Below are 15,844 nucleotides of genomic sequence, written 5' to 3' on the forward strand. Positions count from 1 at the left end.
CTCACCTACTTTTCTGCGCGGGGACAACTTGGAATGGAGACTTTCTTATCCCGGCCCCCAGGAGCGAGGGTCGCGGGCACGAGCCCCACCGCTCAGTTTCCTTTATTTCAACCTCTGCCTCACAGTGTAGGAACTGATAGCACCTCCAGGAGCAGGGGAACTTGGCTCATGTGTTCGAGCAACAAGTAATTACCAATGTGGCTGGGCTCTTCGAGTGGGAATAGAGGAGAAAAGAGATAAAACGTCGCCCTAGGGCAGATAACGGGCAGCCTGGTGGGCTCAGGAGTCAGAGGCTGTTGTAATAGCCACCAAGCAGTTTAGCCCCCATTGCCCCTCCACCTCGCCCGAGCGGCCACCAGTCGGCTTCACCTCTGTACGGATTCACACATCTGTTTGTCTTGTTTTTTTTCCAGTCCTGGGCCTTGCACTCAGGGCCTGAGCACTGTCCCTGGCTTCTTTTGCTCAAGGCTAGCACTCTGCCACTTGAGCCACAGTGCCACTTCTGCTTATGTACTTCTGGCTTTTTCTGCTTATGTGGTTGGTGCTGAGGAATTGAACCCAGGGCTTCATGTATGCCAGGTAAGTTCTCTACCACTAGGCCCCATTCCCAGCCCTTATTCACATATCTGAATGTTTCATATAAGTGAAATTGTACAAGATGTAACCTTTTGGGCTGAGAATGGGGCCTAGTGGTAGAGTGCTTACTTCCCATCCATGAAGCCCTGGGTTTGATTCCCCAGCACCACATATATAGAAAACGGCCAGAAGTGGCGCTGTGGCTCAGGTGGCAGAGTGCTAGCCTTGAGTAAAAAGAAGCCAGGGACAGTGCTCAGGCCCTGAGTTCAAGGCCCAGGACTGGCAAAAAAAAAAAAAAGTAACCTCCTTTTTGAGGGTCTTTGGTTTCGTTTTTGTGCCCTACTATGGCTTGAGCTCAGGCCCTGGTGCTTTTGCTTATCTTTCTTGCTCAAAGCTGGTGCTCTATTATGTCAGTAACATCTCCAGCCTCATTTTTGCTACTTAATTGGAGGTGGAGTCAAAGATAGGATCTTTAGTCAGCTCCATGTCACTTTCTATGAGGTTTTCAAAGCTTATCCATGGGGTGGCAAATGTCAGAACTGTACTTCTTTTCATGATTGAATAATATTTCATGATGTGTTTCAACTATAATTTGTGTATCTTCCTTTGCCATAAAAAAAATGTGTGGGGGCTGGGAATATGGCTTAGCAGTAGAGTGCTTGCCTCCCATACATGAAGCCCTGGGTTCGATACCTCAGCACCAACCACATAAGCAGAAAAAAACAGAAGCGCGGCTGTGGCTCAAGTGGTAGAGTGCTAGCCTTGAGCAAAAAGAAGCCATGGACAGTGCTCAGACCCTGAGTTCAAGCCCCAGGACTGGCAAAAAAAAAAAAGTGTGCAGGGACCAGGAACATGGCTTAGTGGTAGAGTGCTTGTGTAGTATGCATGAAGCCCTGGGTTCGATTCCCCAGTACCATATATACAGAAAAAGCCAGAAGTGGCGCTGTGGCTCAAGTGGCAGAGTGCTAGCCTCGGGCAAAAAGAAGCCAGGGACAGTGCTCAGGCCCTGAGTGCAAGGCCCAGGACTTGTGGGGGAGAAAAATGTATGTGGAGGTGCCCATGGATGTCTTTTCCCCCTGAAATATCCAGCAGTCCTGTCAGCACACAAGAGCTTTGACAAATGTGTCCAGAGCTCACATCCCAGTGAGAGATGGTGAAACCTGCCATAGGAAATGCCCAAGGTGACACCAGGTGACAGCCGCAGAGTCAGTGCTGAGAGCCGTGGCATGCCGTCTGCTCCTGTAGTGGCTGTCCTTGCAGGCACCAGGACGCAGTGGTGATCACAACCGTGTCCTTCCTGCTCCTGGGAATGAAAATCTCCTGAGCCCCAAAACCTTAAAATCAGAACTGAGTTTCATTCTTGTAGTGAAATGACTGGGGAATAAGTTGGTGCTTCCAAGGTGCTGCTGGGGGGGCTCCTGGAATTGTTACTGTGGCTACTGTGGCTACTCCCGCTGGCAGAGGTTTGGTGCCTTGGGGAGGCAGGCAGGGCTGATATGCAGAGCTGAGGCACAAGTGGAGTCCTGCCAGAGCAAGCCTGCCCCAGGTCAAGCCGCGCAGAGGACAAAGGGACCCAGGACCGAGAAGAAAGGCCATCTGCACCTCCACCAGCCGGGCTGCCTCAAGCTGGAAGATGTGACTTCTCACATGATCTCCCTGTGATCTGGCTCACGGGAAGAGCTAGAAGCTCCCAGCCCCGGGCTGCGTAACAAAGTCGTAATCGAGCCAGATCCCTGGCTACAGCCTGAGAAGGACCAGCTACCTGTCCTTGTGCCGGTGCCAAGGGCCTTCCCTTCCCGTGAGGTGTGGAGGATGGAGGAGGGAGAGAGGAGCCCCTTGCTGTCTCAGGTGAGTCAGTGTCCACTGGCCGTCCAAGCCCTGAAGGTCCCCGGGAGGACCTGGCATTGTGCCCCTCCAGCCTCACCTTGAGCCTGCTGGGGCTCGTAGGCCAGCGGATGCCTAGAGTGGGCAGATCTTCAGTAGTCAGGTTCCTCCCTGACGCACTACTGCACTTCTCTCCACTGGGTGCTCGCCTTTATTCTCACTCCGTGGCTCTGGGCACAAGAATGGATGGAGACAGGGCTGGGGATGTGGCCTAGCGGCAAGAGCGCTCGCCTCGTATACATGAAGCCCTGGGTTCGATTCCCCAGCACCACATGTATAGAAAATGGCCAGAAGTGGTGCTGTGGCTCAAGTGGTAGAGTGCTAGCCTTGAGCAAAAAAGAAGCCAGGGACAGTGCTCAGGCCCTGAGTCCAAGACCCAGGACTGGCACAAAACAAAATGAAACAAAAGAATGGATGTCCCTTGAGGGCCTGTCCCTTGAGGCCAGCCATGAACTCCACGGCACCTCCATGGCTCCAGTCCGGCCACTGAGGTCCCGCGGGTGTCTACCTTCTGGGATCTGGGAGCTGATAAATAACTCTCGTGTCCTGTGCTCTGAGCGAGTCAGACAGGCACAGGCGGAAGGGACAACGTGGAACGGAATGGGATCCTTGTCTAGGCAGCTGGCCACAGTTCCCTAAGTCTCCCCTAAATCTGTCATCCGACTGAGACGGGCACCCGGGAGGCTGTGAGTCGGCCTCTCTCACTGCCCCCCACAGAGAGGCCCCTCCCAGGCTGACCTGCTGGGCCGAGCATGGCTGCAGGCCCTGCCCCCTCCAGATGGCCCCCATGGGTGCCTGGCTGCCCTTCTCCCTGCCCTGGGAGTCAGGGCCCACAATCCCCATGGGCTTCACCAGTGGCACTCGCTGAGTGGGTCATGCAACAGCAGAGCTGGATTCGGGGCAAGGCAGAAGAAGGGAGACGCTGTGGACCAGGCCCTGCCTTGGAAGGCCTGTACCTCCACCCTGGGCGAGAAGCCCGTCCTGTGTGCACAGGACCGCTTACAGGCCGAGCCCAGCAAACGCAGGAAGAGCATCCTGCCTGCCGTGTACTCGCACTGGGGGTAGACCAGGGGCCCTCGCTTCCTAAGGCCAGGCGTAATCAGGAGCAGAGCAGGCTCCTCCCTCAAGTAGACTTGAAGAGAAGACAGAGCACCACCCTGCCTAGCCTTCACTCCAGACCTTGAGGGCGTGTTCCTCCTCCTGTTGAAAGGAAGCTACGTGTACAGCGTAGCTCCACACCAGCAGGCAGGAGGCCCTTTGCTGTTCCTCAGCCCATACTCCTGGTCATCTAGCCTGCTCTCTCTCTGTCTTCCTGTGTGTCTCTCTGTCTGTCTCTCTGTCTGTCTCTCTGTCTTTGTCTCTCTGTCTCTGTCTCTGTCTCTGTCTCTCTCTCATCAATCATGGGGCTTGAAGTCAGGACCTAGGCGCTGTCCCTGAGCTTTTTGCTCAAGGCTAGCACTCTGCCATTTTGAGCTACAGTGCTACTTCCAGTTTTCTGGAGGTTAATTGGAGTTAATAAAAGTCTCATGGACTTTCCTGCCTGCGCTGGGTTTTTTGGAACCATGATTCTGACTCAGATCTCAGATCTCAGCCTCCTGAGTAGCTAGGAGCCACAGGTGTGCCCTGCTTCATGTTTCTTTCTTTGTTTTTTAAAATTTCTCGTGTACCAGGACTGGTGCTGTCCCTTACTTGAACTCAGAGCCTGGGTGTTACTCCTGAGCTATTTTGCTCAAGGCTGGCGCTCTACCACCTGAGCCACAACCCCACTTCCAGCTTTTTGCTGGTGAAGTGGAGATAAGAGTCCCATCGGCTTCTCCACCCGGGCAGGTTCAAACGGGGGTCCTCAGATCTCAGCCTCCTGACTAACTAGGATTCCAGGCCTTCGCCATCCCACCCGAGACAAGGCTCCATCCAAGCCTCTGAGCCTCCACCTCTCCCCTCCACCATTGCGATTCCTCCCCTTCCACCGCACCCTCCCTGGCCGTCCCTGGGGAGGCCTCACCCTCGCTGACCCCCATCGGGTCTGAGAGTATGGAATCTCCAGTGAGGGCTCCCCGTCCCTCTTCCCCACGTAGGACGCAGCCGGCCTGAAGCCGTCCCTCTGCAACAGTGGACCCGCGTCCAGCGGCCCGGGTCCCAGCCTCTCCATGGGAAGCAGCTGCGCCAAGTACCTGATCGTCCTGTCCAACTTCCTCTCCTCCCTGGTGGGCCTGCTGGCCTTGCTGGGCGGACTCTGGGGCCTGGCTGTCAAGGGCTCATCGGGCAGCGCCCAGGGAGGACCCCTGCCTGAAGCCCCCGCGCTGGGGCTGGTGCTGGCGGGGCTGGCCGTCAGTGCCGTAAGCCTGGCCGGCTGCCTGGGCGCCCTGTGTGAAAGCCGCTGCCTACTTAGCTGCTTCTCTGGGGCTGTCCTCGCCTGCCTGGTGCTGGAGGCCCTGGCAGGGGCCCTGGTGCTGGCCCTCTGGGGCCCGCTGCGGGACGGCCTGGCGCACACGCTGCACGTGGCGGTTATTCGCTACCAGGACGACCCGGACCTGCGCTTCCTCCTCGACCAAGTCCAGCTGGGGTTGCAGTGCTGTGGGGCAGCGTCCTACCAGGACTGGAGGCAGAACCTGTGAGTCCCGGGGCGGGGTGGGGGCAAGGGCAAGGGAGGCCCCGCCCAGTCAGCGCCCGCGGGCCTGGGCTTGCACACTCGCATGGGCACGCTTAGCCACACACCACCTCACAGGCTTTCCTTCTGCTGTCCTCACACCCACACATCATCATACGCAAAGTGGAACCACTCCTGGCTCCTCCCTGAGCCATGAGCTCTTTCCCGCCCCCCCCCCCCGGGCCCCCTCAGTGTCCCTCCAGGTGATCACGGGGACTGATGGAGAAGCAGAGCCAGCAGACGCAGCTGTCGCTTTCTTCCATCACAGACAGTGCGTCTCAGTGTCCAGTGAAGACAGCCCTCGAACCCCACAGTTTTCACTCCATCAGATGTGGATGTGTGTACTCATGAGTGTGATTGAACTATGTCTCCTAAGAGATGTGATTCAAGCTGGGTGCTGGTGGCTCACGCCTGTCATCCCAGCTACGGAGGAGGCTGAGATCTGAGGATCACAGTTCAAAGCCCGCCTGGAAGGAAAATCTTTGAGACTCTTATCTCCAGTGAACCATGAGAAAACTGTGCTGTGCTCAAAGTGGTAAAGTGCTAGCCGTGAGCGAAAAAGCTAAGGAATAGAGGGGGAAAGAGAGAGAGAGAGAGAGAGAGAGACTCAAACAGACCATAAAACACTGAATTACCTCTCTCTCTCTCTCTCTCTCTCTCTCTCTCATCCTCTCTCTTAAAAACTGGTCCTGCCTACTGGGTGTGGGGAAAGAGCCTGCAGTTTGGATGCACAGGGCCCAGGGCCAGGCCCATCAACTCGGGCTGTCTGAAGGGCATCTAGGACCGGGCTGTGATGGTAGCAATGCTCCTCCTAGCCCCTCCTCCACTGCATATGCATGTGTGCTCACGTGTGTTGTGTATGGGGCTCGTGCACGGGAACGTGCGCAGGTGTATGCAGATGTGTATGTATTGTTCAGTGGGGTTTGGTGGTTTGTTTTGTTTTTATGCTGGTGGTACTGGGGCTTGAACCCAGGCCCAGGGAAATAGCCCTTAACTTTTTATTTTCAATTGTAGGGCTTGAACTCAGGGCCTGGGCACTGCCCCAAGCTCTTCGGCTCAAGGCTAGGGCTCTACTATGTTGAGCCACAGTTCCACTTCCCGTTTTTTGAGTGGTTACTTAGAGATAAAAGTCTCACGGGGACTTTCCTGCCCGGGCCGGCTCCGAATGGTGCTCCTCAGATCTCAGCCTGCTGGGTAGCTAGGATGACAGGTGTGAGCCACCAGCGCCTGGCTTCTGTCCTGTAACTTTTTCGCTCAAGGTTGGCACTCCGCCACTCCGCTTCCGGCTTCTCGCTGGTTAGCTGAGGATGGGTGTCTCGTGGCTCTGAACCTTGCTCCCCAGAGCTTGGCTTCCTGAGTGTCGAGGGTTACATTACAGGCGGGAAGCACAGGCGCCCGCCTTCTGCACTGTGGATTGCGTACACCGCCTTGTGTACCCGCGGACCTCGGTGCACCGGTGCGCGCGCACACGCGCCCGTGCCTGCTGCTGCGCGTGTGGGAGGGGACGGCGCAGGTGGGTGGGGGGCAGCCCTCAGCCTGGCCTGGGGAGCTGCCCCCCCCTCCTCCGGGACTGAGCCCCTTGTGCCCCACAGGTGCTTCAACTGCAGCTCCCCCGCGGCGCAGGCCTGCGGCGTTCCCACCTCCTGCTGCATCCACCCCCGGGAAGCCGGCGCCGCGGTGAGCGCGCGGTGCGGCCTCGGGGCCCTGCGTCTGGACCAGCGCGTGGCCGCCCGGGCGGTGCACCTGCGGGGCTGCGGGCCCGCGCTGCGGCGGTGGCTGCGAGCCCACGCGCGGACCGCGGGCGCCTGCGCCGCCGCCGTCCTTGTGGTCCAGGGGGCCGAGCTCCTTTGGGCCTCCTGGCTGCTGAGGGCCCTCGCTGCCCTGGAGGCGACGGCGGGCACGCGGGCCTTCCAGAACTCTCTGCGCTCCCTTCCTCAGCTGGCCGGCCTAGGAGAAACCCCCTCCCAGGACAAGGGTCGGGAAGAGGAGCCCTGACGCGCACCCTGGGCCACCGCTCCTGCTAGGACACTGCCTCCCCGCACTGACCCTGCCCTTGCGCCTCAAGGCCTGACTGGACCCAATTCTGCACTGCCATTCCATCTTACCGGGGTGCTCCCGGGGCCCACCCGAGTTTCTGCACGCTCCTTGCAACGGCCACACGGTCTGTGTCTGGCCATGTCTGCTGTCCATCAGAACCCATGGGGTAGGGGTTCCTGCCTCTGACCTCTGCCTCCTACCTTGGCTCCGTCCACCTCTCACTGGTCCCCAGGTCCCCTGTTTTTCCCACCAGACACCTGCCCTCCCCCGGGGCCACTTGCCCCTTCGTGGATAAGGCCCCAACCTCCCCCTCCAGGAAATGATATTTTTCCTTGGGAAGGGTAGGTTGCTCCTTAGAATTAACGACCATTCCTAAAGCAAACGGCAGGTGGCAAGGGGAGTGGACTCTCCCAGTGGGGGATCTCCATCAGGTCACGATGGCAAAGGCCCTGGTGGCCCCAGCAGGGCGGGCTGAGCTGACCCAGCAGGATTGCAGTGCCCCCCCCCCATGGTTATGCCTGGGGACCAACCACGCATTCCCCCCCCCCCCCCCACCCCCCGTGCAGCTGAAGGAGCACTCGGTGTTATGAATGCTACGGGAGAGCTTGCCGGGTGCGAGCTCAGGCCTGGTCCCCGCCTGGGGCCTGGGTTGGGCAGAGACTCCCCCGTCCCATGGCACACACCTAACATTTGTGGGCACCGTCTCGGGATGGGCCAGCAGGTGGGTGATACGATGGGCTACTCGTGGTGTGTGGCGCTCTTAGGTCTTGGCTACTCCCACCTCCCCAGGGAGTTCTGCTCTGGCCACCTCAGGCTTGCTGCACTGACCATGGCCAGCAGGCGTGGCTAAGAGATATCTTACGAGTCCGGGGCCTCTAGGCCAGGCTTTGGTGAAGGTGGCTTTCTGCCACCTACCTGGCCAGCCTCTCCTGTCCTCACTGCTTTCTCCCATGATCCCTCTTCCCGTCACTCAGGCCCCTTACCAACATACCCTAGGCTATCAAGGACATGCCAGTTTTATTCTCAAGCAGGAAAAACAAGGGTGGACCCTGTTGGGAAGGCCAGTGTGATTGGTGGGAATGAGGGGCTTCCAGGACTCCGGGCACAGCCCATGACCTCCCAGTACCCCCAGCCGGAAGGGCTGCGGGGAGGGGAGCTCCTCACCCGCAGAGAGCCAAGCAGGAGCTGGGGCGGGAGGGACACTCCCGGGGGGACACGGGACCCGTCCTGTGCTCCAGTGCATGCGTGGACTCAAGGGGGGGCCCATGAGGAGGGCAAGATCTGCGGCTGGGTCCGCCTCCCGCCCTGCAGACCTGCGGGGCTGGGCCAGTGTCTCTACAGGGTCAGAAGGGTATCCTGGCGGGCAGCTGGTAGGCTTCCTAATAGTGGCACCCAGGGCCTCAGGTCTTCACATCTGGAGGCCAGCTGTGACTGGTCTGGGGGCTCCTCGGCAGAGACTCTGAGTGGGCTCACAGCGGGCAGCAGGGAGGGGCAGGGCTCCAGGCAGGGGTCCGGCTAGATGATGCCGTACTGGGCCAGCTCATGCAGCTCCAGGTGGTTGAAGGCCTCCCACGGGCAGATGACCGTAATGTCTGCAGGAAAGGGCGTGGTCATCAGGGTCCCACAGTTTGGGGGACAGATACCCCATCCCGTCCCCGTTTCTCAAACCTCAAGTAGAGACAGGTGGTTTGCCCGGGATGAGAATACAGGCCCTAGATTCTTCTCCCAGGACACACTAGCTTTAGGGGAATATTCTCCAGGCCCAGTCCCAGAGGATAAAGGGTAGCAGGTACAAAGGATGGACCCGACAGTGGGTTCCCAGGGTGGACCCACGGGTGGACTCAAGGGTGGAATGAACTCAAAGGTGAAATGGACTCAAGGGGGGACACAAGGGTGGACCCAAGGTAGACTCAAGGTGGACTCAAGGGTGGAATGGGCTCAAGGGTGGACCCAAGGATGGATGCAAAGGTGGACCCAAGGGTAGACTCAAGGTGGACTCAAGGGTGGACCCAAGGATGGACACAAGGGTGGACCCAAGGATGGACGCAAGGGTGGACCCAAGGGTGGAATGGACTCAAGGGTGGACTCAAGGGTGGACCTAAGGAAGGACATTGCCAGAGGGACATGGGAACAAGGAAGACAGTTCTAGTCCCCTTGCCTTATAAACCCACACCATGGGAGCTTGCCACTCAGTGAATCTGAAGCTTGGTGGTAGGAGAGAAATAAGGCAGAGCAAGGGGGACCCAAGCAATAAGCAGGGAGTCTGGGAGCAGACCCAGTGGGCACTAAATCAACCCCCGCAATGGCACTGCCCGCTGTCATACCTGTGCCCAGACCTTCCATTCCAGGGATGTCATCCCCAAACCTGCAAGGACAGAGTGGTTAGGACCCAGCTGGTCTTGGGGTCACTGCACCAGGCTGGGGCCCAGGGAAGCGGCAGCCCTCCCTCCCCTCAACCTCCTGCTGCTGAGCTGGGCCTGAGGGGGCTCTTCCACCCACACAGACCGAGCCTCCGGCCTGGAGATCCATCACTGGCTACGGCCCAGCAAAAGGTCATGGAGGCCCAGGTGCATGGGGCAAGCGCATGCCTGTTCAAGAGCCCAGGATGGGGCACACGTGTGGGTGGTGTGTCAGGGCACCTGCTGTAGCCTGGATGTGGCTTGTCCTTCAAAGGTTCATGTGTTGGAGGCTTTTCCCCCAGTGCAACAGGTTTGTTTTTTTGTGTGTGGTTATTTTTGCCAGTCCTGGGGCTTGAACTCAGGGCCTGAGCACTGTCCCTGGCTTCTTTTTGCTCAAGGCCAGCACTCTACCACTTGAGCCACAGCGCCACTTCTGGCCGTTTTCTGTATATGTGGTGCTGGGGAATTGAACCCACGGCTTCACGTATGCTAGGCGAACACTCTACCACTGAGCCACCTTCCCAGGCCCCGTGTAACAGTTTTGAGCCGTGGTAGATCTTTCGGAGGGGCCTAGTGGGCAGTGAGCAGGTCCTGAGGCAGGTTACTAGATATTAATGGGGTTCTCACAGACTGGGTTGTAGTTCTACAGAGCAGGTGCCCGGCTGCTGCCTGCTCGCTGGCTCCCTCGTTCTATGTGCCCTGAGTCTCTCTCCCTGGCTCTCCCACTAGATGATGCTATCTGCTGGGCTGTGAAGCCATGACAGTGCCCTTAGCAGAAGTCAAATCAATGGTTTCACCCCTACTTTAACTTTCAGCCTCCAAAGCTGTGCACTAAACCTTTTTTCTTTGGTGGTCCTGGGGTTTGAACTCAGGGCTTTGTGGTTGCAAGGCAGATGTTCTACCACTTGAGCCACGCTCTGGTCTTAAATAAACCTTTTCTGCATAAAGTGTCCAGCCTCCGTTCTTTCGCCGTAGCCATGTAAAGCAGACTAAGGCAGCACCTGCAGGTGTGTGCTGGGTTGAGTGTGTGCACACACAGGTGACCGTGGAGTGGCCGTGGTGTGGATGCACACTCCCCACGTGGCCGGCTCTGGGAGGGAGTGGCCTGCTTCCCACACCTGTTTGGCCATAGCACCCGGAGTGGAGCCAGGCCCTCCAGTACCCGCTAGCCCTGCTCGGGCCTCCAAAGCCGCCTGCCCCAGCTGCGATGGAAAGCCCCATCTCCCCTCCTGTGCCGTGGGGGAGGGGGGTGGGGGGTGGTCCTCTTTTCAGAGGCTCCCTTCTCCACTCTGCTTACCCTTGCACACCCTTCTTGGGGGGCTTGCTCTTGAACTGCCTGGTTTGCCGCTGCTTAAATTTGGGTGGCCCCTTCCTGGGGGTGACTGGTCCCCCTATCACCCTGGTGGCTGACCGGATCTCCACCTTCGGGGGCTCCAGGTTCATGGTGAGGCCGGCAGATCGGGCGGTGACCCTGGGCTTCTGGACAGCCTCAAGCCGGGCTTACGTTCCCCACGCACGCACGCACGCTGAGGGGAGACGAGGCAGGGATTCGGTCAGTGTCCCTGCTCTGGGACTCAGCCCACCAGCACAGAAGAGCCGAGCTCCAGGAGAACCCGGGCGGCAGCTTCCGTCCGAGGAGGAGCCGCCTTGCAGGCCCCCCCCAGGTTCCTCCTTCCTGTCCCCTCCTCCCCAGGCCGGAGCCACCAGGTGCCTGCCACACACAGCTCAGACATTGACCCCCCGGTCTCCCTCACCCTGCCCCGCCCCACACGCCCAGGCTACCCCCAGCCCATCCTCAGCCCCGAGACGGGTCCCGGACCAGGACTTCCTGTCACCTACCCCGCAGGACAGCCGCGGAGGACTCTCCCTGAGTGCACACGCCACCCCCTGCAGACGGGAGTCTGACCCAACCACGTCCCTGCCCCGAGCCATCCGGGGACCCCGGACTGGCGGGTCGGCCGCTCTCGTCTGACCATCACCTCCCAGCTGCCCACAGCCCTCCAGGTCCCTTCTCTTGGCTCTGACGCCATGGCTTCTATGTCTCCAGACCCTGATTTATTTGTTCATATCTCATCCTAGCCCAAATTCTACCGATTAATGTGCTGCTGCTGCTGGGATTGTCTTTATATTCACCCGCTTGCTGTTCCACTGTTCCCTGGGGTTGAGAGGCAGGGATGATAGATACTATCTTACAAAATGGGGGGAGGGTGCCTGTGGGAAGGGGTCTGTCTCAGAAGGGGGTGCCTGCTGTGTAACCCTCACCCTCCCACTCCCTTTCACCAAGAGAGAAACTGAGGCTCGGGGTGGGGAAGGGAGGCTGGTGTTGTCTCCAGCTGGTGTCCCGCCTTGGCTGGCAGACACGCCCCTGGGTGTTCACGGGCTCCCCGCACGGGGCCTGCTCTGGGCTGCGTCACCTCCGGGCTCTGGTGTGGCTGCTCTGCAGCAGGCCACGTCCTTGTCCTCGCAGGCGCCACACCGGAGGACCTCTCCTCCTTCCCCCAGAGGCCCTAAGCCCCGCTGACCTTGGCCAAGGGCAGCTCGGCTTCCTCTAAGCCTATTGCCAAAGGGAGAGTCCTAATCTCCCAGCCTGCACAAGCCCCACAGGCTGCCAGAAGGTTCTGAGGCCTCGCGTGGAAAACAGGAGGCGCTGCGGAGCCCTGGGTGCCCCAGAAACCACTTTGAGGTTCCCTGTGCTGCCTGCCTCCAGCTTGGTGCTGAATCCAGGCCTGGGGCACTTTTGAGCTGTTTGCTGGAGCATCAGGACTGAGACCAACTAGGAGGCCCCATTCAGGAGATGTGGGGTCCATACAAACCCAAGGGCAATCGTTACCCGCCTTTCCTGAGGTCCATTCTCCACCCCCGGGGCAGACAGTACCCCGAGAGAAACCAGGGTCAGGACCGGGTGGCCTGGCTGTTCGTCCCTTCCTTTCCAGATGACCCACCCTGTTCTCCAGCGCCAGGCCTCCTGTGGGTAGCTCTGGCTCCTGACAGAGTTCCAGCGGCCCAATACCGTCTCCATGGAAATGCTCCCTGACCTGTCTGGCCCGGCTGGTGCAGCTCAGGCAGCTGATCACATCGTGTTCACCCAGGCTCCCAGACCATCGCTGGCTGTGGGGACTGTGGTGGCACCACCATGTAATATGGGGGTCCATAGAGCAGGCAAACGGTACACTCCTGAAGACACTGACTTCCACAGCGGTGGTAGAGGCAGTGAGCTCCCCACCACCCCAGGAAAATGGGCAGATGTCTAGCTGCCACGAAAGGCAATGGGGTGGGCCAGGACTTACCAAGTGCCGCTGGGTCTCAGAGCCACAGGTCCCAGTGTGGCTGGACCTGGCTCAGCAGGGCAGTGGCCCCAGCATTTATCTGCTTCCAGTGATCGGATTAGGACTCCGCTGACAGCCACGGATGAGCTTACTGGGCTGCAAAGGGAGACAACTAACAGTTCTGGGAGTATCCAGAAGGGGCTCAGGTGTGGTTGGGGGCTTGGAGGATGTCCAAGATGTCCAAGATGGCCAATGTGTGGAGGAAGCATGGTTCTGAATTGCCTTCTAGAAGCCATCTGCCCACTCTTATGGTTGGCTCTGGCCCTGGGCTTGGCCCTCCCCCACTCCCCCCGACTGAAGAAGCTGCCGTTATGGCCCCAGTCCTGTGTGGGCAGGGTGCACAAGATGTTTGCGCAGACCAGGGCCTATCACTCGTGGTTCCTATAATCCTGTTTCTCTGGGCCAAGCCACAGAAAGCTCCGAGTGTTTTGGAGAGCACGCATCAGATGTCCAAAACGCCAGCCTGAACTAGCAATGCCTCATTACTCACTAGCAAGCACCCTGCCTTGCAGTCTCACAGTTTGTAGCCACAGCTTCATGTGAAATGTCATTATGAGAAGAACCTATTAGTCAGCTCAAAGCCCCTAGGAAATCACATTACAATCTTGCCTTTTCCCTAGATGAAGAGATAATAGATCTAATTACACATAAGCTTAACCCTCACTACTGCCAACGCCAGAATTCAAAACTGCTGAGGGACTAGGCACTTGTAGCTCATGCCTGTAATGCCAGGTGCTCTGGGCAGAAAAGACCGAAAGACTCTTATCTCCAATTAATCTATGAAAAGATGTGGAGGTATGGCTCTGGTGATAGAATAACCCCCTTCAATGAAAACGCCACCCGAGAGCACAAGGCCCTGAGTTCAGGCCCCAGTACCGAAACACACAATTTGCCAAGGGGAGAAATCAGGATGAAGAAAGTTCTACAGAATGAGGTGAAGAGTGAGAATACTGAGACAAAATCTGACTCTGGGCCAAAGTATGGTGGCCAACACTGCAGTCAAGAACCAGGCTGGGGCCTGGCAGCTGATTCTGGTCCTTTACCCTCACTGCCTTAGGAGCCCTGGCCAAGTGGGCAGACCCAAGGCCTCTACTGATAAACAGAGTATCTCCTCGAGAACCCAGCTGGGGACAAGGGCTTTTCCACCAATCACACAAGGAGACGAGTTGGCCTTCCAGCTCCAGAATTCAGAGCCTAACCGGGACTATCAGCAAGACTCCTGGGAAGTTGGAGGGGCCTATCACCTGAACCCTTCAGGTGGGTGGGGGGTGGTCACCAGCAGCCCAAGGCTGCGGCTGCCTTCCCTGACAAGGCAATATCGGCCAAAAGAACAGTACAAAAGCCTCCTGGGCTGGAAATGTGGCTTAGCAGTAGATGGTAACGTGCTTGCTTAGCATGCATGAAGCCCTGAGGTTGATTCCTCAGCACCATGTAAACAGAAAAAGCCAGAAGTGGCGCTGTGGCTCAAGTGGTAGAGTGCTAACCTTGACTAAAAGAAAGCTCAGAGACAGTGCTCAGGCCCTGAGTCCGAGCCCCAGGACTGGCAAAAAACAAAAACAAAAGCTTCTTATGCAGCAACCACAAGGAATTCATTTATTTCCAGGCAGTCAATAAGACAACTCCTTCTATTCCCAGAAGATACAGCCCACAGAAGGAGTGTGACTCAAGGGGACACTGTTGCTTCCTGAACAGGAGCTGCCCACGGGTGTCTCTGCAGACTGAGGGTCCGTGGGGCAAGGTGGCTCAGCCTCTATTCTTAGTGTGGAGCCGAATCTCCATCCTGAGGAAGGCCTTGAGGTTCTCATCAGCCACGTGCTCTTCCAGGGCGGCCAAGGCCCTTTCTCCACCATCCTGGTAGTGGTGCAGCAGAGTCTCTGCATACGCCACCCACACGCAGTTGGGACAGCCACTCATGCAGCAGTTTGTAGGGGGCTTCAGCTCCGGTGGCAGAGGGTATGAAGATCCTACGGGGCCCTCGCTGGGCAGGGAGGCGTTGGGTGGCTTCCTGGCACTGTCTGTACCTGTCTGGGATCCCCCTTGCACACGGTCCATCCCCAACTCTTGGTGGCCATCACCGGCTCCCACGCCAGCATAGCGCCTTGGAAGAACAATGCCTCTTCCAGAAAGCCTCTGGCAGCAGTCCCAGACAGAGAGCCAGCGAGCCCCCTGTGGATGTAGAAAAACGTGACTCTCCAGGAAGCCAGCAAGACCTCCCTCGCCCCAGGGAAGGTGCCTAACTGTCCTGTAATTGCACAGGTGGCTCCCTATCTTTCTCAGATCCCATTCCTCTAGTCTCAGTTTCCCCATTTGTAAAATGGACATAACAGGCTGGCATTAAGAGGATGGGTAAGCGTGGCCGAGTTCAGAGCCAAATGCTGGGTGTCTGCTCCAGCAAGCGGGCAGGGGAGCCCGGGCCTCCAATTCCGATGGCTGAGCGGGTGACTGACATTGGAGGACGGGATGAGGGCGGGGTAGACACACTCCTGGTCACACCGGCCTCCCCTGCACAGCCTGTCCTGTCCAGTCGCACCCCCCCCCCGCCCGCGTCCCTCCACCACTCGAGCGGCGCGGGAATCTCGGTCATCCCTTCCTCACCGGCCCCCCGCCCCAGCCCTCGGGTCCCCTTCCGTGGCCTGGCCACCGCCTCACGGAGCCCGGCAGACGCCGCTCGCGGGCCACCGCCTGCGGGGCTCCGCCTCCCGCGAAGCGCCCGGCCGAGGGGGCCCGGCGGGCACGCGAGCGCCGGGCACCGGGGGCGAGCCCGGGCGCGGCGGCCCCTGGGGCGGGCACCGCGGGGCCCTCGCGCGGCCCCGCCCGCCGGTACTTGCCGAGCCGCGGAGGACGGCGCCCACGGCCCGCGGCGACATCGGCGGAGCCCCGCGCCGCGCTCCGCGGGGCCTCAGCGCGCCGGGGACCGGAACCGGAAGCCGCGCCGTGGGGGTGGAGCCGGGGACCGGAAGTCTCGCTGGTGGGGC

The 15,844-nt window shown here is 59.0% G+C and overlaps 3 protein-coding genes across 6 annotated transcripts; 1 reads left to right on the forward strand and 2 right to left on the reverse strand.

Moving 5' to 3' along the window:
• Positions 1 to 2,388: 2,388 nt before the first annotated feature.
• On the forward strand, positions 2,389 to 8,518 carry Tspan10 (tetraspanin 10). The gene is made up of 5 exons (XM_048366912.1): positions 2,389 to 2,424; positions 4,536 to 5,071; positions 6,700 to 6,985; positions 8,317 to 8,373; positions 8,456 to 8,518. Exons 1-5 carry the CDS (start codon positions 2,389 to 2,391, stop codon positions 8,516 to 8,518), a joined length of 978 nt encoding a protein of 325 aa, XP_048222869.1.
• Positions 8,161 to 15,727, reverse strand: Pde6g (phosphodiesterase 6G). Of its 3 annotated transcripts, none has more exons than XM_048366777.1 (4): positions 15,699 to 15,727; positions 10,841 to 11,062; positions 9,469 to 9,509; positions 8,161 to 8,736 (listed from the first exon to the last, which is right to left on the reverse strand). In XM_048366777.1, the coding sequence occupies exons 2-4, from the start codon at positions 10,984 to 10,986 to the stop codon at positions 8,660 to 8,662; spliced, it is 264 nt and encodes an 87-aa protein (XP_048222734.1). In that variant the 5' UTR covers positions 10,987 to 11,062; positions 15,699 to 15,727; the 3' UTR covers positions 8,161 to 8,659. The 3 variants fall into 3 exon arrangements, with proteins under 3 accessions (XP_048222734.1, XP_048222732.1, XP_048222733.1); XM_048366775.1 differs by lacking the exon at positions 15,699 to 15,727 and adding an exon at positions 12,831 to 12,965 and having other exon boundaries at positions 10,841 to 11,061; XM_048366776.1 differs by lacking the exon at positions 15,699 to 15,727 and adding an exon at positions 11,393 to 11,405 and having other exon boundaries at positions 10,841 to 11,069.
• Positions 14,442 to 15,778, reverse strand: Oxld1 (oxidoreductase like domain containing 1). 2 transcript variants are annotated; one of them, XM_048366771.1, is made up of 2 exons: positions 15,698 to 15,778; positions 14,442 to 15,035 (listed from the first exon to the last, which is right to left on the reverse strand). In XM_048366771.1, exons 1-2 carry the CDS (start codon positions 15,734 to 15,736, stop codon positions 14,613 to 14,615), a joined length of 462 nt encoding a protein of 153 aa, XP_048222728.1. In that variant the 5' UTR covers positions 15,737 to 15,778; the 3' UTR covers positions 14,442 to 14,612. The 2 variants fall into 2 exon arrangements, with proteins under 2 accessions (XP_048222728.1, XP_048222727.1); XM_048366770.1 differs by lacking the exon at positions 15,698 to 15,778 and having other exon boundaries at positions 14,442 to 14,809; positions 14,891 to 15,360.
• Between the last annotated feature and the right edge of the window lie 66 nt (positions 15,779 to 15,844).

Source organism: Perognathus longimembris, chromosome 17, assembly GCF_023159225.1.
Source record: "Perognathus longimembris pacificus isolate PPM17 chromosome 17, ASM2315922v1, whole genome shotgun sequence".
Taxonomy (NCBI): domain Eukaryota; kingdom Metazoa; phylum Chordata; class Mammalia; order Rodentia; family Heteromyidae; genus Perognathus; species Perognathus longimembris.